The 23,571-nt window shown below is 33.7% G+C and overlaps 1 protein-coding gene across 1 annotated transcript in view; it reads left to right on the top strand.

The window, feature by feature from the left end:
* LOC114334283 (lachesin-like) overlaps positions 1-23,571 on the top strand; it is a 665,400-nt gene that overhangs the window by 427,304 nt on the left and 214,525 nt on the right. The window contains exon 3 of the mRNA XM_050649290.1: positions 7,416-7,543. Coding sequence (XP_050505247.1) covers positions 7,416-7,543 — 128 coding nt within the window. The remainder of the gene's footprint in view (positions 1-7,415; positions 7,544-23,571) is intronic.

Raw genomic sequence — 23,571 nt, 5'->3', positions numbered from 1 at the left:
AGACTTGGTGGTGGTCAAATGAAGTACAAGGAAAAATAAAAGAGAAGAGAAAATTATATAAAAAGTGGCAAGAAACCAGATCGGACATAGATCTTCAAAACTATATGGTCGCCAAAAAGGAAGCGAAAGTAGCAGTAGCAAAAGCTAAAGCAGAAGCGTATTCAAACCTATACGATCAACTTGATACCAGGGAAGGCGAAACGAAGATATATAAAATAGCCAAACAGAGAGCAAAGAAAGCAAAAGATTTTAATCAGATTAGATGTATCCGAGATGAAAATAATAAAATACTAGTTCACGAAAGGGATGTCAAAAAGAGATGGAGAAAGTACTTTGACAGCTTATTAAATGAAGAATTTGACAGACAGCCTGTAGAGTCAACGGAGACAGTAGCAGCAATGGTCACCAAAATAACCAATGAGGAAGTGGCTCAAGCGCTTCAAAAAATAAAGAAAGGAAAAGCGGTAGGACCAGATGATATTCCTGGGGAAGTATGGAGAGCATTGGGAGAGACAGGAACAAGGTGGCTAGCAGGTCTATTTAATAGAATTATGGAAGTTGGACAAATGCCAGACGAATGGAGAAGCAGTATACTGGTACCTGTTTACAAAAACAAGGGAGATATACAACAATGTACAAACTACAGGGCTATAAAACTGCTTAGCCACACCATGAAAATATGGGAAAGAGTAATTGATAGACGGATACGTGAAGAGACCGAAATATCCGAGAATCAATTTGGCTTTATGCAGGGTAGATCAACAACAGATGCAATTTTCACTATAAGGCAGTTGATGGAAAAATACAGGAGTAAAGAAACAAACGCTCATATGGTATTCATTGATCTTGAGAAAGCATATGATAGAGTTCCTCGAGAGATTCTGTGGTGGGCACTCAATAAGAAAGGAGTCCCTGGTGAATATGTAAAGATTGTGAGGGATATGTATGAGGGAGTAACGACTAGTGTTAGGACAGGTGTGGGAGAGACTGATAAATTTCATGTGAAAGTAGGATTGCATCAAGGTTCTGTGCTTAGTCCGTATTTATTCTCATTAGTTTTGGACCAGATAACAGCGAAAATACAGGGTAACATTCCATGGTGCTTAATGTATGCTGATGATGTCGTGTTAGTAGGAAATAGTGAAAGAGACTTAGAACAAAAACTGGAACAGTGGAGACAAGCTCTGGAGGAAAAAGGTTTAAAACTTAGTAGGACAAAAACAGAGTATTTGGAATGTTCATTTAAAGATGGAGCTACTACAAATAAAATGGTATCTTTGGATGGTGAAATGATTGTAAAAAGCAATAGTTTTAAGTACCTAGGATCGGTATTACAGAGTAATGGAGAAATAGATGGAGATGCATGCAGTAGAATTAGGGCTGGATGGATGAAGTGGAAAGAAGCGAGTGGTGTGTTGTGTGACAGAAAAATTCCAATGAAGCTGAAGGGAAAATTCTATAAAACAGCCATAAGACCAGCTATGATGTACGGAACTGAATGTTGGGCAGTGAAAAAGAAAGAGGAACAGCGAATGCATGTGGCGGAAATGAGAATGCTTAGATGGATGAGTGGAGTGACAAAGAAGGATAAAATTAGAAATGAGTATATTAGGGGAAGTCTAGGTGTGGCACCAATTGATGCCAAAATGAGAGAGCATAGGTTAAGATGGTTTGGTCATGTTCAACGTCGAGACGTTAACCACCCAATACGAAGAATAGCTGAAGTGCAGATTCCTGGAAGGAGTAGGAGAGGAAGACCAAAGAAGACCTGGGGGGAGACGATAAGGCAGGACATGTTGGTAAAGGGGATTAACATTGATATGGCCCAAGATAGAATTGTGTGGAGAAATGCAATTAGGGAAGCCGACCCCGCATAGGGATAAGGCAAAGAGAATGATGATAACTACTTATATATCTGCAACTACTTTCAGAAACATCTTAGTATCTCATTTTAAACACTTATTGACTTCACCGATTGGCTTCTGAGGCTCGATTTATCAACATTGGTTATTTGCTGCTGGTCACTGTCATTATTTCTCGGTTATTGATGAAAAATCTAATTTTTCGTTAAGTTTTTACAACATTGGCCAATATTTAAGGTTATTGTCGTTAATGGCCGGGCATTGTCGTTAATAACCAAGGAAAGTGGACATTCACGACAATGCCCGGCCATTAACGTCAATGTCCAATTTACATCATTGACCGTAACATATATAAAATTAAATGAATCTAAAGATAGGTTTAAACTTTTGGTCTTTATTTTATTCCCAAACCGCTACTTACTCCTTAAACATCATCGTAATATAGCCAAGCTACAACAGCTATTTGATTTATGTCGATTCGATTGTAAGATTGCGGAAAATATTTACACGCGTAAAGAATCCAATTCATCTTCATTAATTTTGTATGAAAGTCGAAGTGAGTCCTCACCGTCAACTACTTCATGCAATCAATCTAAATAAGAGGATCAACTTAAAACGGTGATCACCTTAATGGACTGTGTTTTCAGTAAACAGAATACGACATCGAAAAAAGGTGTTGCTGTTTTGGATTTAAGTTGTCTACATATTTCTAACAACTTTTTGTTTATTTCGTCACAAAAAATCGCATCAATTATTCATAGTAATTATTATCAAAAGATATAAAGAGTGAAGCAGATAACCCAACTAAAAATATTTCGAGATCTAAAGATAACTTTATCATGAAAATTGGAATTAAGGTGTTTTGAAGAGTGGTCTGTTTATCGAAAATATTTTCAAATGTTTGCTACTTCCGGTTATACAGGAAGATTCTTATAGGCCTGGATCCCGCGTACCAAAAAAAGTTGAATATTAGCAAGCTGAAAATTTGTTAATAGCTTAACGGTGTATAGTCGAACAAACTTTGATGTACGGGAACATTGGAACAGGGGAAGTTTTAATTGTGGAACAGTTTAAAAATTTGGAGAGTTAGATTACGAAAACATTGTATTTCCCATGTAGATCCCATGTATTTTGTCGGTCAGAACATCCAATTAATTTGTTATCCTTTCATTGAACTGTCATGCAAAAATCAGACTGGTGTTTCCCACCAACTGGGCATTTTAATGAGTGGAACACGAAGAACATGTCAAATGACAGGAATCGTATTGGTTAGTAATAGCAGTCTGCTATTATTAAAAACCAGATTGCTTTTACTAACCAACATGATTCCTGTTATTTGACATGTTCTTCGTGTTCTACTCATTAAAATGCCCAGTTGGTGAGAAACACCAGTCTGATGTTTGGTACATATCTAGGAACATTAATCAACTTCACAAATGATTACTTTTAGGAAATTGAAATTAGAGTAGAAAAGGCTAGAGCTACTTTTAACAAAATGAGAAAAATGCTCTGAACAAACGATCTGAAGTGAGAGCTAATAGTAAGGTTGACTAGGTGCTACGTGTTCTCGACTTTGTTTTACGGAATGGAAGCTTGGACCTTGAATTTGGCATCAATAAAAAACTGGAATCATTCTAGTTGTGGGTGTATAGAAGAATTCTAAAAATCATGGACAGAACATGTCACAAACTCTTTGTTTGGTTCTGAGAAAGGTCAGTAAAAAATGTAAGTCTTAAATACAATCAAAACCAGATTATAAATTGCAATATCTTGGTCACATTACACCTGGAGAGAGATAAAACTTGCTCCAACTCATTGCGAAGGGAAAATCCAAGGAAAAACAAGCACAGGGAGGCGTAGAATATCATGGCTGCGCAACCTCAGAGAATGGTACGGATGTACATCAAATGAACTTCTCAGAGCAGCCGTTTCTAAAGTCCGAATAGCTATGATGATTGCCGACCTCCGTCGCGGAGATGGCACTTGAAGAACAAGTAGAACATTACACACGCCATCTCGTTTTTATACTAGAGGCCGAGTAACCAACACACATGTTATTTACAGTGTCCACTTCACCTTTGGGTTCATTATAATCTAGTATAAGTCTTTAGTGTCGGGATCCATTTTCCAGAAAATTTTATCGATACCAAACATCTGTGCGTACGTACACCCGATACGTTGTTAATTTAGGAACATACTGACCCGTGTTAAGCTGCCCCCCCCCACCACTTGCAAAAATTAAAAAACAAATAGCCCTGATCTATGAGCTATTTATGAGCTTTCATATTCCGCAAACTAAAAATTTTGAGCTCGTTCCACTGAGCAGGAATTTAATACTTTAGTGGGGGGGGGTCTGAGTCAGCCCCCCCACTACTTAAAAATAGGAATATTGAATCGGTTTTTGCGGCAGAATTACGAGCTACTTATGAGCTCTTGAAATTATATAGTTTCGATTTTTGAGCTCATCCCCTTCACCCCCAAACAACCCTTTAATTGATTTAACTTAAGAGAAAAATGCTGAGAAAACTTAAAATATATCGTATTGCGGATATAATTCCTATAGCTTATATACTCTAAGAATAAACTATTAAATTACGTGCATTTCGATTATCGAGCTACAACCCCTTCGCAAAAAAACCACCCTATCTTCCCGGCTTAAGAGAAAGTTGTACTTAAATGCATTAAATTAATTATTTGGCGACTACATATCATTTAATAATTTATAAGCTTCCAAATTAGGCGCATTTAGATCAGTAAATTGCAATTTATTTTATATAGTGCAGTCACTGAAGGTAAAAATCAACGATTACCTTCAATTTCGGTGAACCTTCATCGATTTTCACGAAAATTGGTCAGTGGTTAGAGGATACCTCAAGAAACAAAGATGACATGGTACCACCTTCCGACTTTACCCTGAGGGTGGATACCGCCCCTTCTCGGGGGTGAAAATTATTTTATAAAAAATAACTGCACAAATCTATAAAAGAACAAACTATAAGCAAAATTTATTATATAAAGTTATTAAAATAAGTCAATACTTTTAATTATTAAAGATCAAAAATTTTAATTATTCGTGAAAAAATGCATGTTTTGAAGCCGTTTTTCGCAAATCACTGAAAAACTGTAAGTTTTTACAAAAAAGTTAATAGTAGTTTAATTCGTATAGCTTATATTCTAAGAATAAACTCTTAAATCACGCGCCTTTTGATTATTGAGCTACAACCCCTTCGCAAAAAAACCATCCCATATTCCCGGCTTAAGAGAGAGTTGTACTTAAAATAATTTAAATGAATTATTTGGCGACTAGATATCCTTTAATAATTTATGAGCTCGCAAAATATACGCACCTCAATTATTGAATTGTCAGTTTCTTTCTATATAGTGCAGTCACTGAAGGTAAAAATCAACTATGACCTTCAATTTCGCTAAATCTCCATTCATTTTCACGAAAATTGTTGAGCGGATTTTGATGCTATCAACTTTTTCTGGAGCTCATTTTTGATAGGTATTTCTAAATACTTCGACAAGTATTTAGTACCAAAGTGTTATAAAATGCATCTCTTTCCCGTTATTTAAGCTTGAATCCTTAGATTTGAACAGTCGCAAAAAAAATATACATTTAATTACCAATAACTTACTTTGAATTAACATTAAAGGGTTTTTTTCAAGTAAGCAATTTATTATATTTTTTATTAGCTTCAATTTTAGGGATGAAAACTTTTTTGTAAAAACTTACAGTTTTTGAGTTATTTATGAAAAATCGCTTTAAAGCATGCATTTTCTTTCACAAAAATTAAAATATTTGATCTCTAATAACTCAAAAAGTAATGATTTATTAATAACATTATATAACAAATTTTGCTTTCAATTTGTCCCTCTCTCGATTTGTGGGGTTATTTTTAATAAAGTAATTTTCACCCCCGAGAAGGGGTGAAGTTGTTATTGTCAATTCGTGAAAATGAATGGAGATTTACCGAAATCGAAGGTCATAGTTGATTTTTACCTTCAGTGACTGCACCATAGAAAGAAAATGGCAATTTAATAATTGAAATGCGTATATTTTGCAAGCTCATAAATTACTAAACGATATGTAGTCGCCAGATAATTAATTTAAATTATTTTAAGTACAACTCTCTCTTAAGCCGGGAACATGGGATAGTTTTCTTGCGAAGGGGTTGTAGCTCTATAATCGAAAGGCGCGTGATTTAAGAGTTTATTCTTAGAATATAAGCTATACGAATTAAACTACTATTAACTTTTTTATAAAAACTTACAGTTTTTCAGTGATTTACGAAAAACCGCTTCAAAACATGCATTTTTTTTTCACGAATAATTAAAATTTTTGATCTTTAATAACTTAAAAAGTATTGATTTATTTTAGTAACTTTATATAATCAATTTTGCTTTTAATTGGTTCTTTTATTGATTTGTGCAATTATTTTTTATAAAATAATTTTCACCCCCGAGAAGGAGCGGTATCCACCATCAGGGTAAAGGCGCAAGGTGGTACCATGTAACCTTTGTGTCTTGACGTATCCTCTAACCACTGACCAATTTTCGTGAAAATCGATGAAGGTTCACCGAAATTGAAGGTGATCGTTAATTTTTACCTTCAGTGATTGCACTATACAAAATAAATTGCAATTTACTGATCTAAATGCGCGTAATTTGGAAGCTTATAAATTATTAAATGATATGTAGTCGCCAAATAATTAATTTAATGCATTTTAAGTACAACTTTCTCTTAAGCCGGAAAGATAGGGTGGTTTTCTTGCGAAAGGGTTGTAGCTCAATAATCGAAATGCACGTGATTTAATAGTTTATTCTTAGAGTATATAAGCTATAGGAATTATATCCGCAATACAATGTATTTTAAGTTTTCTCGGCATTTTTCTCTTAAGTTAAATCAATTAAAGGGTTGTTTGGGGGTGAAGGGGATGAGCTCAGAAATCGAAACTATAATTTCAAGAGCTCATAAATAGCTCGTAATTCTGCCGCAAAAACCGATTCAATATTCCTATTTTTAAGTAGTGGTATTATATACTAAAGTATTAAATTCCTGCTCAGTGGAACGAGCTCAAAATTTTTAGTTTGCGGAATATGAAAGCTCATAAATAGCTCATAAATCAGGGCTATTTGTTTTTTGATTTTTGCAAGTGAGGGGGGGGGGCAGCTGAACACGGGTAACATACTGAACTTCACAAATCCAGAAACTCGATGCGCTAGACCGTGTGATATGAGCGGGGGCCCAATCACAAGTTTTTGTCGTAAAATTTACGACAACGCGCCCTCTTGAAGGTTAACTTTTGACTTTTGTATACAAATTTTGCATACAACTAAGTTTTTATCTACGTCAATTATTTTCAGTATGCTTTTTTGTCTGCATCCTGTATGTAAAATATTAACCTGTGTATATCATTCAACTAAAAAGCCTGTTTATAGAGGTTAGAGATTAAGGGATATCCAGGCAATTTCGTCTGTCTGTGCTTTATATATAGGCATCATCTGGTGTCACGCTTAAATCTAATTCGTTTGTGATTGTTGTTGTTGCAGAACCAGATACAGAAATCGTGGGCGGGCCTGAGTTGTTCATCGATCGTGGTAGCACTATTAACCTCACCTGCGTCGTTCGACACAGTCCCGAGCCGCCAGCCTTCATATTCTGGAACCACAACGATGCTGTAAGTATACAATTACAAGTTTTCTATTAATCACAAGGGGATATGCATTGATTGGATATCTATTTTAGAACGAACCTGTAGTGGAATAAAATTTTTAGTTATGTTGTTGTTAAGCTATTTCTGAATATGAAAAAAATTGTTATCAGTAAGTAGTTCCGGGAGTCAACTAATAAATTATAGTTTTATATTGAGTATTAATATTATCAAATACACAAAAGGAAGTGATATTGGAAATAGAAAAAAAAAAGGAATCGATATCTGTGTCCTGACGGAAATAAATTTAAAAGTAACGGTAACGAAAAAGTCGGTAACTATAATAATATGCAAATGTGCAGCGGTATACCAAAGAGCAATTGAGCCAAAGGATGTAGCTGTCTTCTTCTTTGAGTATCTTGACCAAATTTGAGGTGTGGGTGGCTTTCAAGACAATTTGCCGATATTGTTGCCGATCTTGCTTGGCATGTAACAATTCAACTGTTGATAGGCCATTGACGAAGGTTTCGAAGCCATGGAGACATAGAATTCCTATTTGTATTTTGATCTTTCTGTTGCGTATTAACTGCAGTATCCAGTATCTGCTATCTCTCATTTTATGCCCCAGATATTCAAGTTTCCGCTTTTTGATCATCTTTGTCAAGTCACCTTCGTCTTGACCTATTCTATTTAAGACTCCATCAGGATTTAGTGGCTCGTTTATCTCACATTCTAGGTATTTAAAATGGTTAACTTTTGTAATAGGTCTTTAGTCCAGAAAGCCACTGCGCATCCGCTAGGAAAAATATTCTAATTCGGATTTTTTGCACAATCTTACTCAAAAAGGACTCCTTTTAACAAATTTGCATGTTGCCAGGACCAAAAGGTGGTCAAAAATTTTTTAAACGTTTTTTTTTTGTTTTTATCCTAAAATTATTTTTTTTTACATGGAAAAAAGTTTTTTTATGTTTTTTGGATTATTCCAAACAGAAAAGATCTTTAGTGACTTTTCTCTAAAAGTGATTTTATGTGAATTTATTCCTTTCATTTGCACCATACTGTCGGTGGAAAATAGTGTCGCGCACACTTGATTAGCAATTAAAAACAAAGGAGTTTTGAATATTGTATTGCAAAAAACTCTTCGGGATTTCATCAATCGATGTTTAAAGAATATCTACCTACCTTGGCAACATTCAAATTTTGAGTTTTTCACATAGTTTTTGAGGGTTAAAAATGGCCGATTTCGCAATTTTTCAATTTTTAATCGCTTATATGTCAAAAACTCCCATTTTTAGAGAAAAGTCACTAAAGACCTTTTCTGTTTGGAATGATCCAAAAAACCTAAAAAAACTTTTTTCCATGCAAAAATAATAATTTTAGGAAAAAAACAAAAAAAAAAAACGTTTAAAAAATTTTTGACCACCTTTTGGTCCTGGCAACATGCAAATTTGTTAAAAGGAGTTCTTTTTGAGTAAGATTGGGCAAAAAATCCGAATTAGAATATTTTTCCTAGCGGATGCGCAGTGGCTTTCTGGACTACTTGTTTATTCACCACAAGTAACTTTGTCTTTGATGTGTTTATGCTAAGTCCGTTATTGAATTATTCTATATAGGAGGAACCATATTATCCATTAAATACTGTATGCATAATGCAGTACAAGAGGCCATATCTTTTTCTTCACGTGCCATCTCCGCGACGGAGGTTGGCAATCATCATGGCTATTCTGATCTTAGATGCTGCTGCTCTGAATAGTTCGGTTGATGTGCATCCGTACCATTCCCTCAAGTTACGCAACCACGAGATTCGTCTCCTTCCTACACTTCTCTTGCCCTGGATTTTCCCCTGTATATTCAACTGAAGTATGTTGTATACCTCATTACGCATAACATGCGCCAAGTACTGCAGCTCTTGTGTCTTGATGGTATCCAATATTTCCAGTCTTTTGTTGACTCTTCTCATGACTTCGTTGTTTGTTATATGCTCGGTCCATGATATCTTCAGGATTCTTCTATACACCTACAGTTCAAATTCTTCCATTTTTAGTAGTCGATGTGTTAAGTGTCCATGCTACTATCCCGTAAATCAGAGCCGAGAAAATATAACACCTCGCCAGCCTAACTCTCAAGTCTAATTTCAGTTCTTGCTTTCTCTATTCGAACTTTGATTTCTTTGTTGTAATCGTTTGTGTGATTAATTATTGTGCCAAGATAGTTGTAGTTTTCTACTTGTTCTAAAGTTTTACCTTTAATTGTCAGGCTTTCGTCATTATTTTGGGTTTTGATATCCTCATAAATTTAGTTTTCTTGATGTTTATTGATAATCCATATTCTTCTCCATACTCAACTATCTTGTTCATTAGCTTTTGGAGGTCTTTAAGGTTGTCTGCTATTATGATAGTATCGTTCGCATATCTAAAGTTGTTAATTGGCGTTCCATTTACCTCTATTCCTGCTGTTTCACCCTCAAGAGCTCTTTTCATAATTTCTTCAGAGTATGCATTGAATAGTAGTGGTGATAATACACACCCCTGTCGCACTCCTCTTTTAATTTCGAACTCTTCTGATGTGTGTTGGTTAATGCGTATGTGTACTTGCTGTTTATAATATAGATTTGTTATAATTCGAAGGTCATCGAATTGTAATTCTTTTGCTTTGAAGACATCCATTAGCTGTTTGTGGCGGACTTTATAGAAAGGGTTGTTGTAATCTACGAAACAGACGTACATATCCTGGTTCACGTCCAAGCATTCCTGGATTAGTACGTTGAATGCAAAGAGAGCTTCACGGGTACCTACGCCTATACGGAATCCAAATTGGGTTTCTTCAATATCCATATCAATTGTTTGGTAAATGAGTTTATGAATGATCTTTAAAAACATTTTAAGTGTGTGAGACATCAGGCTTATGGTGCGGTGGTCGGTGCATTATGTAGCATTTTTCTTTTTTGGGAGATAAATAAATGTTGAGGTCAACCATTCATTGGGTATGTCACCCCACTGATAAATTTCATTAAAGAGCTTTAAGAGGACATCTAAGTACTCATTTTTTTCGGGCTTTTTCCGTTACTGGTGTTTTTTAGTGCATACAATATTTCTTCCTTTTTAATTTCATTACTTGTTTCTCTGTTTTCGAAAGATATGTGTTGTAGGTTTCCTCTTTCGTCGTCGAATAGCTCTTCCATATATTCTCTCCATCGTTTTAGCTTTTCGTCAGTCGTTATAATAGTGTTTCCATTTTTGTCTAAAAGAGTTGTGTTGCGGTTTCTTTTTTGCAGCCCTGCCATTTCTTTAACCTTTTTATGCAGGTTGAATAGATAGTATTTGTTCTGAAGATCTTCTATCTCTTTATATTTTTCCTCATAGTAAGTTTGTTTTGTCTCTCTTATCTTTTCTCTGATTTCATTGTTAATTATTTTGTAATTGTGACTGTCTTTGTTCTTGGCTTGTCTCCGTTGGTCCATCATGCCGAGTATCTCGTCGGTCATCCAGTTGTCTCTCTTTCTTACCGGTTCTTTAAATATCTCTTCGCATGGAACAAGTAGGCAATTTTTTAGTGTTTCCCATTGACGCCATATGCTATAAGGAAAATATTCAAAACCAACATCCGAAGTGGTGATCACAAGAAATAAGAGAGTTGCTAGACACCAAAACGAAAGCCTATCTAATGTGGCTACAAACAAAAAATCCAGATGACTGAAAAACATACAATGGAATAGGGAAGTTAACAAAAATTTGACCATAAGAAAAAGAGAAGCGTCGGACAAAAATGTAAAAAAATAAATAGATCTGTGGAACTCTAGTACCTGAAGCACGAAAATTAATAGAAAACCTCAAAAAAGATCACAAAGGAACAGGGGAATGAAACCCAAGAAGTATGTTAGAGTGGGAAAATATTGCAAATCCCCATTAACAGAAGCAAGACCAGATTGCGAATTAAAGTAAAGAGACTTCAGAACAGACCAATAGACAAAGAGAAATACAAAAAATACAACCAATTAGTATGGGGGAGATAAGACGAACCTTAAAGGAAATGAAAAACGTGAAAACCGCAGTACCTGGAAACATCTCCATTGAATTAATAAAACTTCATGGTGACCACCAGAAGTAACAGCTCTGTTAAAGATTTTTTTATATGGGGTTACATAACAAGTGAAGTATATTGCCATTCCCTTACAACAAAGGATGATTGTGAACTCGAATTTGGCAATGCATTCAATTTTCTTCATATAGCAATCATTAGACAATCCCATACAGTTGAATGTAAACAACCAACTTATAGACAGAGTTGAGAAATTCAAATCGCTTGGAGCTACCTTAAACAGTAAGTGGGATTGCGACAAAGAAGTCAAAATATAAGTAGAAATAGCTAAAAATTCTTTTAACAAATTCAATAACTACTTTTGTCAGCAAGAAACTACTGTAGATTAGTATTTAGATATGGCCAATAATAATGTACGGTAGCTTAAAGTAAGATCGCCAAATCGGATTGAAGCGTTCAAAATGTGGTGTCTAAGAAAATTGCTTAAAATTGCATAGGTCGACCGTATTACAAATGAAAAAGTCTTAAGAAGGGCTAAAACCTAAAGAGAGCTTCTAAACATTGTTAAACCGCTAAACTCTCACATCTTGGACATCTATTAAGAGGCGACAAATATAATCTATTAAGGACCATTTTAATGGGTAAAATTGAATGTTGGAGAGGATCAAGTCGCAAACTATATCTACTCATGGTTAAAATACATAATATTCTGGTGAGACATATCTAACATCAGTAGGTACAATAATGAGAAGAGCAAAATAGAGCGGCGTTTTCACGCTACGTCTTATTGTACGTTTTGTATGTTATGCAAAACGTACGACAAAACATACGTTTTGTCAATAAGCGGATTTAATTTTTTCGATTCGACAAGACGTACGTTTTGCTGTTTTCACGCTACGTCTTATTGTATGTTTTCTGTGATAGGACAAACCCTATACATTTTTCGATTCGACAAGACGTACGTTTTGCTGTTTATAGGCCATATTATACACTGGACAAAACGTACGTTTTGTCGTACGTTTTGCATACCACACAAAACCTAAAATAAGACATAGCGTGAAAACGAGCCATAAGAATTCTTATGCATAATCCAACAGTATGAATGCTTATACGCTGCGTAGCCTCCGGCAACAGAAGAAAAAAAGGAGAACCAGAAATTTAATATTCTTTATTTATTTTATTATATTAATTTTTATTCATCGGCCTAATAACTCGAGAAGTTGGTTTGTCACATAGTGTGATTCTTATGTAACAATAAAACACTGATGACTTTTTTTTTCATTACTTCCTAAAATTTATTGCAATTTATCTAGTCACTACACTTGTTTCGGTTGAGTGCCTTTCTCAACTGATCTATTTTTACTATACGTTGAATTTATAATCCTTAACCTGGCACCTTCCACGTGGCTTTGCAAGGCGCCAACTGCCACGTGGGGTGCTAACAGCACCCCTTAAAAATTTTCTGTGATCTACTTGTTTAAAAAACAAAATAATGTGTTGAGTAACACAAGAATATAAAAAAACATGTTTTATTAACTTATTAGCCACTAATATGTTATAAAAGTTAAAAAATAAAATGAAAAAGGTGTTATAAGCAAATTAGCAAGTACCAAGCCATAATAAATGAAGTCAAGTAAAATATCTAAAAAATTAAGACTTAGTGAGTATAGAGACTATATTAATAATTTAAATCAGTTATTTCAATAAAAAAATGTAAATTTGACCTGTTTATCAAAAATATAAAAAAAGATTTAAAACTTAAAGTGCCAGATGATGACACCCCAATTCGACTTTAGAGCTATAAATTCAGAATGATACTAAATAACGACTTCAAACACTAACACATCTATGTTATATAATATTATAGAAAGCTACTATGACGCACAGCTCGGTTACCAAACTTGAAATACCAAATATTTGATAAAAATGTGTTATGGGGTGCTGGTAGCACCCCACGTGGCAGATGCCGGGTTAACTGAATAGGAGCCTATTTTACTTCAAATCAGGCCCGAGGCACTACACAATTTTCGGGCCCTTAATTATGATTTAATAATAATAATAACTTTTTGAATAGAATTAATTATTTAATAGAAATATAGTTGCACCAGAAATTTAAGTTTGTATTAATAATTAATCATTGTTTAAATACATTTAAATACAGTGTGTCGCATTTAAGGTACAGACAGCTCTATATTTCGGCTGTCAAATAAATACAGATTTTGAAGTTTTGCACAGTCATACAGGTTGAAGGTTCACATTTTTTTAATACTCAATAAATTTTAATCGCGGCCTCCTGCGAATCCACAAACAGCGTAAATTCTCTATATTTTGCTTCACGTTAGATATCGGAAAAAGTTAAATTTAAAAAAGTACTTCCAAATCTTATTCTAACCCCACATACCAAATTGCATGACAAAATTCCCACTTTTAGTTTTTTCATTATTTGCAGTCAGGACCCTTAAATTCATCTCAGCTGTCACGAGATGCATCTCGGAGCAACCAATTTTAAGTTTTAGGGTCTTAACCCTGACTACAAATAATGAAAAAACAAAAGTGCGAATGTTGTCGTGAAATTTGTTATGTGGGTTTAGAATAATATTTGGGACAACTTTTTCAGAAATAACTCCCGATATCTCAAACGCGAAGCAAAATATCTAAAATGTTTGTGGAGTCGCAGTAGGCTGCGTTTAAAATTTAAATTTCAGACGATTATCTTAAAAAATGTGAAAAATCAGCCTGTATGGCTGTGCAAAACTTCAAATTTGTATTTATTTTGATAGTGAAAATATAGGGCTGTTTTCATCTTAAATGCGACACACTGTATATAAATATGTAAATTTGTTTGTAAATAATTTCGTGGTTGAACCATAAAAGGATTGACCGTTCTTGGACAAAAATTTAATGGTCGCTATTATTCGTTGAAGAACGTTTCTCTAATGTTCCTTTTCTTCTAAATAACATTTTTTCAGTAATGCTGCAAAGTTCTGAAGCTATTTCCTTGTGTCATAATTATGTAATTTACTGTTTTCTTTGGAATAATTTTAAATAATTTCATTCAACTTTCGACGTGGAAGTCGAAATGTTAATAAATTAATTTTAAAATAGAACTCTGGCTTTATTTCCCAAAGAAACCAGTAAATTAATATTACAATCTGTCCTGCTGTATTACTTCTCTTGACTAACATACTAATTGATAAAACATGTTCAGGAGATATCGCTCATGTTGAATCTGTCCTATTGATATTTGTCCAGCGGTAATACCCATCGAAAGTTAGAAGAACAATCATTTTCGTGGAAATCAGTTTGCAAACATAACACGGCTACATTTAGGACTGTACACTAACCACTCGCGAAGAATTTTTCCCAATAGCTTACATTTTATAAAAAATCGCACTTTGCAAATATCTGGTTTTATTATTATCCAGTTGTGTGACACATTCATTAATTTTATCAATGTATTGATTCGGTCGATTTTTTTTTATAAAATGTTGTTGAAATTCCAGATTTAAATGTTTTGACCAATCGCCTATACCTATCGCTAGGAAAAGAGTTTTAACATTGTCGTTTTCTATAGGAGATGACGGACATGTACTTGCGACAAGTGAAGTCGCTTGAAAATCAACAGCGGAGTTATCATTTATGATTTCCTGTTCGTAAAATAAAAGAATTTTTAAATTTTCATTTTGTTATTGCACTAAAAAATTTTTTTGGTGATTTTTCCGGGCCCCATTAGACTTATGCGAGGCAGGTGTCTCACGGGCCTAGTGGTAAAATAGGTCCTAGTTGAGGAGTGGGGAGCTGTTTGTCTCAAGTTAGGCATTCAGAATAATTATATCTGTGGTTTTCTGTCCAAAAACTTACATCGGTCAAACTGGCAGAACCTTAAGCAAACTTATAGCAGAACACACAAGAGCTTTCAATAACAGAAAACAGACTCTTATGCCCGATTTCACCAACGATACCTAAACAGTTGCCTTATTAAGTAATTCTTATCGATAGGAACTTCCCAAGTCAGTACTTAAGAACAATAATAGCGTTTCACAACTAAAAGAACTGTTTATCTAGGAAATTATTTCCTAGGTATTAATTCGGGTACGTTTGAACTATTTTTGATAAATAAAAAGAAGAATAAGATGACATTACCTTACTTTTTTGATTAATTGTCAAAATTGTTTGTTTGCTAAGTTGGTTTTATTCAGTTTTGTACCTAATGTTATAGTTATTTTATTTAGTAGTTAGTTATTTGTGAATTCAGTTTGTTAAGTTTTGTGTGTTATTTGTATATGTACAGTGAAATGGAGGAAAAGAAAAGAGTTGTAAATTTCACATATATGAAGAAAAATTAAAGTTAGGTGAATTGTCATTAATGAAATAATTTTAAAATAAACACCATGTTAAAAATTGCTTCTTTTATTATTAATTTTTAACGATAGACTTTTAGCGATATCATGAATGGGTTTTTGAAACAGAACACTAGTTTGTTAGGTAGTAGGTAGACTACATAATTTTGACAATAGACCTGTAAAAAACTCCAAACGATTTTCTATATTTTCCAACACATATTACATATATTATTAATATAAAAGATAACACAAAATAACGACTAATATACCTAATATTACAGAATAACAGAAAAATTAAGGTAAGAAACAAATTATTGAAAAACGTCACAAGTACATTAGTCAAAATTGTAAAAATATAACCTGACTGTCAACGATAAGTAATACCTAATATTTAGGAAGATCGAAAACCGTATCCTAACGTAAGGTAATGCTTAAGCGATTTAGGCAATTCTTATGGTATGGTGAAATCCGTTTTAGAGTTAGGAAGTACCTAAATCCACTTAGGTAGTTCTTAAATATTTAGGTATCGTTGGTGAAATCGGGCATAAATATGCAATTCACCTTCTAGACTAGATCATAATCATTCTGAATAAGCAACTTGAAATAAACCGTTCTCCCTTACTCAAATTATTTAGTTAAAGGCTATAGACGGGTAATAAAAATATATCATTTCAGAAAGGCACGCTGCCGAAACAGCTATACTGACAATAAATTGTAATAAATTTTGTGGAAGTGTTAAAAACACAGTTTTTCAGTGTTTCATTGTTAGATAAAATGAACTTATATCATGTGTTATATATAACTTATATCATGATGGAATGTGTCTAAAGATATTCAACCTCTCATCTTTACCGATGAGCCCACGGAGGTTGAAGAGGGCGAAACACATTTCTAAGAACTGGTGTTTGGATCTTTGATTCTATTCGAAAAATTTTTCCCAGCCAGAAATGGTGGATGTGTGAGTTATTCGTAAGGGGATTTTTCCACATTCTCTATTTCATTTGTTTGAACTTATATCAAATATCGGTCGAATCCATCATATATTCTTTTTTTTTTTAAATAATCCAACAAAGATTTTTAAAACAGTTAACCGTGACAACAGTTTATTACATTCCTGTATGTGTTTCCAAGGACGCCATTTAATTCATGCGGGTGTCCTATAAAGTCTCACCAACATTCTTTCATTTACGCTCGAATCAGAATGTTCAATGTAGATACGAAACAATAGTATATGTTTCCTTAAATTTTCCGGGACGTAATGCTTCCAGCGTGTTTACTCTTTCCTGCAAACGACCCTGTTTCTAGTTGCCATTGTCTCAGAAACACAAGAAAAGGTTTTGCGTGTTGGTTTGCGTTTCATCAGCGTGAGAATATTTGAGACATTCCAAGAAAATTACCTGAATATTGACGTCTTTCTTTGGGCCTGGACTAAACACATTTGAAATATTTGCTAAAGATATATTCTGTATCTCATTATTTATAAATGCATTGTACACACATTTGAAATAAATGGTAGTCGTATACTCAACATCAGCAGAGTATAAGGGTGTGCTCACTACGGAGAGCAATGGATTGTATCCTCGCTCCGACCCTTGCTCCCTTGTATTTATATTCGTGAATTGTCACATTTAAAATAAATACATTATTTTAAATGCGAGAACTCACGAATATAAATACCAGGGAGCAAGGGTAGGAGCGAGGATACAATCCATTGCTCTCCGTAGTAAGCACAACTTTAGAGTGCGTTGCTGTAGAGGCAAGGTTATTATAGTGCAGTATACCAAGGTTGTTAACTCCGAATGCCATTATCATGCATCGATTTTCTTGAAATTTTAACAGTAAATATGGAATAACTTGGAAAGTATGAAGAAAAAGGCTAGAACGGTAACAATATCATATATACAAATAACTGTTCGGAGATGGCAGACAAGTAAACAGATGAATAGAAGACGGAAAGCAACTGCTCGGAGATGACACACAACAAATTATAACTGATGAATCTGAAGAAATCGGGACCGAAATTTTTACAACGCATGGCGTAGAGTACGCATTAAAACAGACAAAAGGAAAAAAGTCCGGATGAAATTCCGATTAATTTTCTTAAACTGGTCTATCAAGAAATGATAGAAATTTTAGGAGATTTATATTATCATATTTATCACACTTTTTATTACAAAAGAATAGTTAGTATGGAAAAAAATGCAAAAGAATGCTCAGGACACTGATAAATTGCATTAATGAGCCACCCCTTGAAAGTATTTCTACGAACAATCCACGACAGAATCATCAAGCTGATTTACATAGGCTTTAGGACACTGTAAGGATGGGATCATAAATGGTGAAATCGTTAATAATATAAGATATACCGATGACAATGTCACATCTACTTCAACTCTACAAAGTATGATAAACATACTGGAACGGAAGAACGAAAAGTATATCATATATAGTATTAAGATGAACTCAAGGAAAACAAAATTCATGGTCATTACAAAACATCCAAAAGACAACGCGGCACTCCATATTAATAATATTTCGATAGAAAATGTAGACAAATACAAATATCTAGGAACATCGGTTAGTCAAAACGAAGAACAAACACAAGAGATGAGACGCCGTATAGAAATACAAAGGGCAAATTTTGTGAAAATGAAACATGTATTATGTAGTAACGTGTAGCCGATATGTGAAACAATTGTGCATTTAATGATAGAAGTATATAATTTGGACCACATATACTCCACATATACAGGTTCATATTTAAATAGGAGGGCATCTCAGATTTTGCCTTTTACAAAAATGGCGGGCATACAAAATGGCGACTATACAAATGTGACTCATAGCACGATAACTTTTGAACGAGACGTCAGATTTTAACCAAGTTTGGTATATACATAGGTTCTTTTTTTGATGTGTAAGATCAAGGTCTTGAAGCGGAAGAATCGGTTTACAAAAAGTTGTGTTTTTCCTGGTTTTTATATAAAAATATATTGTTTTCTTTTTCAATTCTTTCACCCTGTACGTATTAATTTTTCAAAAAGTTAATACTGCCATTGAAAAGAACGTAAAAATATTATTTAGGTAATATTTAGAACTCTTTAGTTATGGTAATTACCATTTAATCGTATTTAACGTATCTTCACATGTACCTATGTGCGGCAGATTTGTGCAAATATTATAAGAATTATTGTGCGTGTAATGGTACAAGCATATAATTTGGGCCACATATACTACATATAAAAAGGTTCAAATTTAGATATGAGACCATCTCAGTTTTTGTTCCTTGTAAAAAAATGGCGGGAATTTACAATAGCGACTATACATATATGACTAATACCACGATAACTTTTAAACGAAAACTCCGATTTCAGCCAAATTTGGCATCAAGGTTTTTTTTTGATGAATTAGATCGAGGTCTTGAACCGGAAGAATCGGTTTATCAAAAGTTGTGTTTTAACGGTTTTTTTTTATGTAAAAATATGATGTTTTTTTTTTAATTCTTTCACCCTGTATATATTAATTTTTCAAAAAGGTAACACTGCCATTGAAAATAGTTTAAAAATTTTTTAGAAAATATTTTGAACTTTTAAGTTATGTTAATTACCATTTGATAAATGCATATCGTATGTTCACATTTTTACATACCTATGGGCGGCAGATTCATTTTGAATGCCCGCCATTTTTGTAAAAGATAAAATCTGAGATGGCCTCATATCTAAATTTAAATCTATGTATGTGTAGTATGTGTGGTCCAAATTATATGCTTCTACCAATAAATTCACAATTATTCTTATATTATTATTTGCCAGAATCTGCCGCGAATAGGTACCTACATGTGAAGATACGTTATGCATTTATTAAATGGTAATTAATATAACTAAAGAGTTTCAAATATTTCCTAAAAAATATTTTTATGCTCTTTTCAACGCCGGTATTACCTTTTTGAAAAATTAATATATACAGGGTGAAAGAATTTAAAAAATTAACAACTTACTTTTACAAGAAAAATCAGGAAAAACACAACTTCTGGTAAACCGATTCCTCCGGTTTAAAAGCTCGATCTTATGCATCATAGAAAGAAGCTATATACCAAATTTGGTCCAAATCGGACTTTTCGTTCAAAAGTTATCGTGCTATTAGTCACATATGTATGTATAGTCGCCATTTTGAATGCCCGCCATTTTTCTAAAAGGTATTTATATACTTTTCACCAAATATTTTGAACTACAAAGTTCAAAATATTTCCTGACAAATATTTTACGAGCTTTTTAATGCCGGTATTACCTTTTTGAAAAATGAATATATACAGGGAGAAAGAATTGAAAAAAAAAGCAACATATTTTTATATATAAAATCAGGAAAAACACAACTTCTGGCAAACCATTTCTTCCGGTTCAGGAGCTCGATCTTACACATTAAAAAAAGAACCTATGTATATACCAAACTTGGTTAAAATCTGACGTCTCGTTCAAAAGTTATCGTGCTATTAGTCATATATGTATCGTCACCATTTTGAATGTCCGCCATTTTTGTAAAAGGTAAAATCTGACATGGAGTGATATCTAATTTCAAACCTTTATATGTGTAGTATATGTGGTCCAAATTATATGATTCTACCATTAGATGCACAATTCTTATAATATTTGCACGAATCTGTCGCACAGAGACCTAAGAATGGATCTAAACTTAAGGTTGTTGGGCTACTACGTTTTCATAACTTTGATCTACGGATCTACGGATCTGAGGCCTGGATGTTGAAATCATTAGAGATTAATAAATTGAAAGCTTTTAAGGGTTGGTATTATCGGAGAATGCTACAAATGTTATAGGTAGATAAGGTTAGTAATATTGAAGTTTTTGATACGGTTAATATGAGGGAAGAAACTATACAGTTAAAGGCGGATGATTGAATATTTTGGTCACATAATAAGAGGTTTACAAAATATCACGGCGAATCACCTACAGTAACAATAAATAATAAGGTAATTCCCTCAGTTACCTCTGTAAAATATCTGGGCATGCACTTGGACAGGGGATTAACCTGGAGAACCCATATATAGAACAAACGGAAACAACTGGGCATAAAATTTAGTAAGCATTATTGGCTTCTAGGGCGTAAGTCTAAGCTCACGACAAGAAATAAACTGCTAGTCTACAACACAATATTCAAATCAGTCTGGTCATATGGTCTGCAGCTCTGGGGAACAGCATCCAAGTCGAATGTATCCATAATTGAGAGATTCCAGTCCAAGGTGTTACGTTCAATAATCGATGCTCCGTGGTTTGTTACTAACTGGGATATTTACAATGATCTGGAAACCAAAACCGTCAGTGAAGTGATAGTGGAGTTAAGTGCAAAATACATCGTACGTCTTGAAAGCCACGCGAATGTGCTTGCAATTAATTTGTTAGACAACAGTCAGGAAACAAAACGGTTAAAGAGACAGACACCATTAGATTTACCGCACAGACATTAATATTGTTACAGTAGCTAACTTAATATATGTAACACAGTAATTTAATATTATCTCTATTGAGATGTGTGGCGCTGGTCACAATCTCTTCATGTCATTATTACTCAGATAAAATGTGCCTATTGTTATATGTTATAACAGATTGCCTAATAAACATTAAAAAAAAATTAAAAAAAAATAATAAAAGGTCCTCGTTATAGCCTGCTGCGTTTGATTATTAAGGGCAAAATAAAGGGTACACGAGATATATGAAGAAGACAAACCTCCTGGTTACGAAATCTAAGGGAATGGTTTAGTTTGAGCTCTAACCAACCATTTTGAACTGCTGTAAGTAAAATAATATTTGTCATGCTGATATTTAACCTTCGATAAAAGATAGGACCTTAAGAAGAAGAAGGGAATAACAACAAGCAAAATCTACCCTATGCTGAAATGTGCATTAACCAAGTAAGTGACAATAATTCGATGTTTATTTTAGCTCTTCAGTTGTAACGATAAAATCATTAGTTTTAGATATATTTAGAGTCAAAAACGAAGGGGCATAATACATTAATCAAAATAACTGTGCCGTTTCATTTTTAACTTCAAATATCTCGAAAACTAATGATTTTATCGTTACGAATGAACAGTATATTATTTACATAGAAATTGGGGAATCCAAAAATTGCACTAAAATAGCAATTCCACCAGTGGCGTAGAATTTGGTGTGGGTCAACCATTCACTTTCCCCCGTCGTACGCTTCTGGTACTAGCCAGAAACGTTAGTTAACATAATTTGCTAGGGTGTACAATACCTACACTTGCTGCCAAGTATGGCAAGGATATGTCAAATGGTTTTAAAATGTAGGGTACAAATAGTTTTTAAATTTTTAAATAAAACACCCTGTAACTCAGTAAGGAGCCACATTTTAGTGATGTGGGTTAAATCCTAACCCAGGAGCAGTCGCGCTCACTTCTGTAACGTGAACAGTCGCGTGTTAGATTTTATCTCACATTTTTATTTTATAGTATTTTTATTTACTTGCTATGTTAGAAATATTATTTCTAACAATTATTAAAACTAATTGGCTCTCCCCAAAGCCATATATTCTACAAAAAGAAGAAGAAGAAGACGAAAAAAAAACCTATGCATTACTACACCCTTCCTCGAGGCACTTACGAGTGGAAAGTTATGTTGCAAAATTTTTCATCAAGTTATCGCGAAAAGGGTAAAATGTTAAATTTTTTCTAAGCGGCGCGACTGCTCGCGGGTTAATATTTTGAGCCCAAGAATCTACAGTCAAAATATTTCAAATTATTAATAAAACACCCTGTAGATGCCTCCACTTAACTCAATTATAGAAACATATGGACTTTTGTTACGTTTTGCACTGACCCCAATGAATAGGATAGTGCTATTTATACAAGTACATAGTGTAATTCTTCATTGAACTGAAGATATGCTAGCATCTAGAAACAATATTCATCGATAGAGTGTGCTTGGTTATTTAATTTAGAATTAAATAGAACAAAATCTAATTCAGAAATGATTAATTCAAGACACCTTGAATATAATCATATATTAATATTAAGTCATAGTACAATATGATTCTCCCGTCTCTCAATTACGTTTTTGTAATCAAATATAAAACAGTTTACGAAATATTTTAATTAAATTATCGCTTTGAGTGACGTTTCCAAAAAATACAGTCGACTAATTAGTTTCCAAGAAATTTAACTGTGAACAAAAGAGACATAGGTCGTTGAAAATTTCAGGTTTAGAAGACAGTTATAATATAGAAGAGAAATAATTAATTCAGGTACGTTTTGCAGTATGCGGCGACATCACGGAGGAATCCGTTTGAAATTGCGGCAGAAAGAGGAATATAGATAATAACGAGAACTGCCGTGTTTTATAAAACTTTGGTTGCGAACTTCTGAGTTTTTATGAACCTTAGAGTTCATATTTCGTTCCACGATTTCAAGTATAATTTTATTTAAGATAAAATATTTAAATTCCGCGTTTCTTTTTGAACTTTGTTTATGTTGCTGTGTTGCGTTCGTTCACCTTTTTGGAAGAAGTAAGATATCAGATTTCTTACATCTAAAATTGCCCAGGGGAATGTGGAACCTCTCATTAGAATATATCTTCGAGTATACAACATCTAACCGAAATACAGCATAAAAAGCAAAACATAAATCGACAATAATATTTTTCTGT

The sequence above is a fragment of the Diabrotica virgifera genome, chromosome 4 (assembly GCF_917563875.1).
Source record: "Diabrotica virgifera virgifera chromosome 4, PGI_DIABVI_V3a".
NCBI classification, from domain to species: domain Eukaryota; kingdom Metazoa; phylum Arthropoda; class Insecta; order Coleoptera; family Chrysomelidae; genus Diabrotica; species Diabrotica virgifera.
Note: the sequence above shows the minus strand (reverse complement) of the source record. Positions and strands in the feature narration are given on the sequence as shown.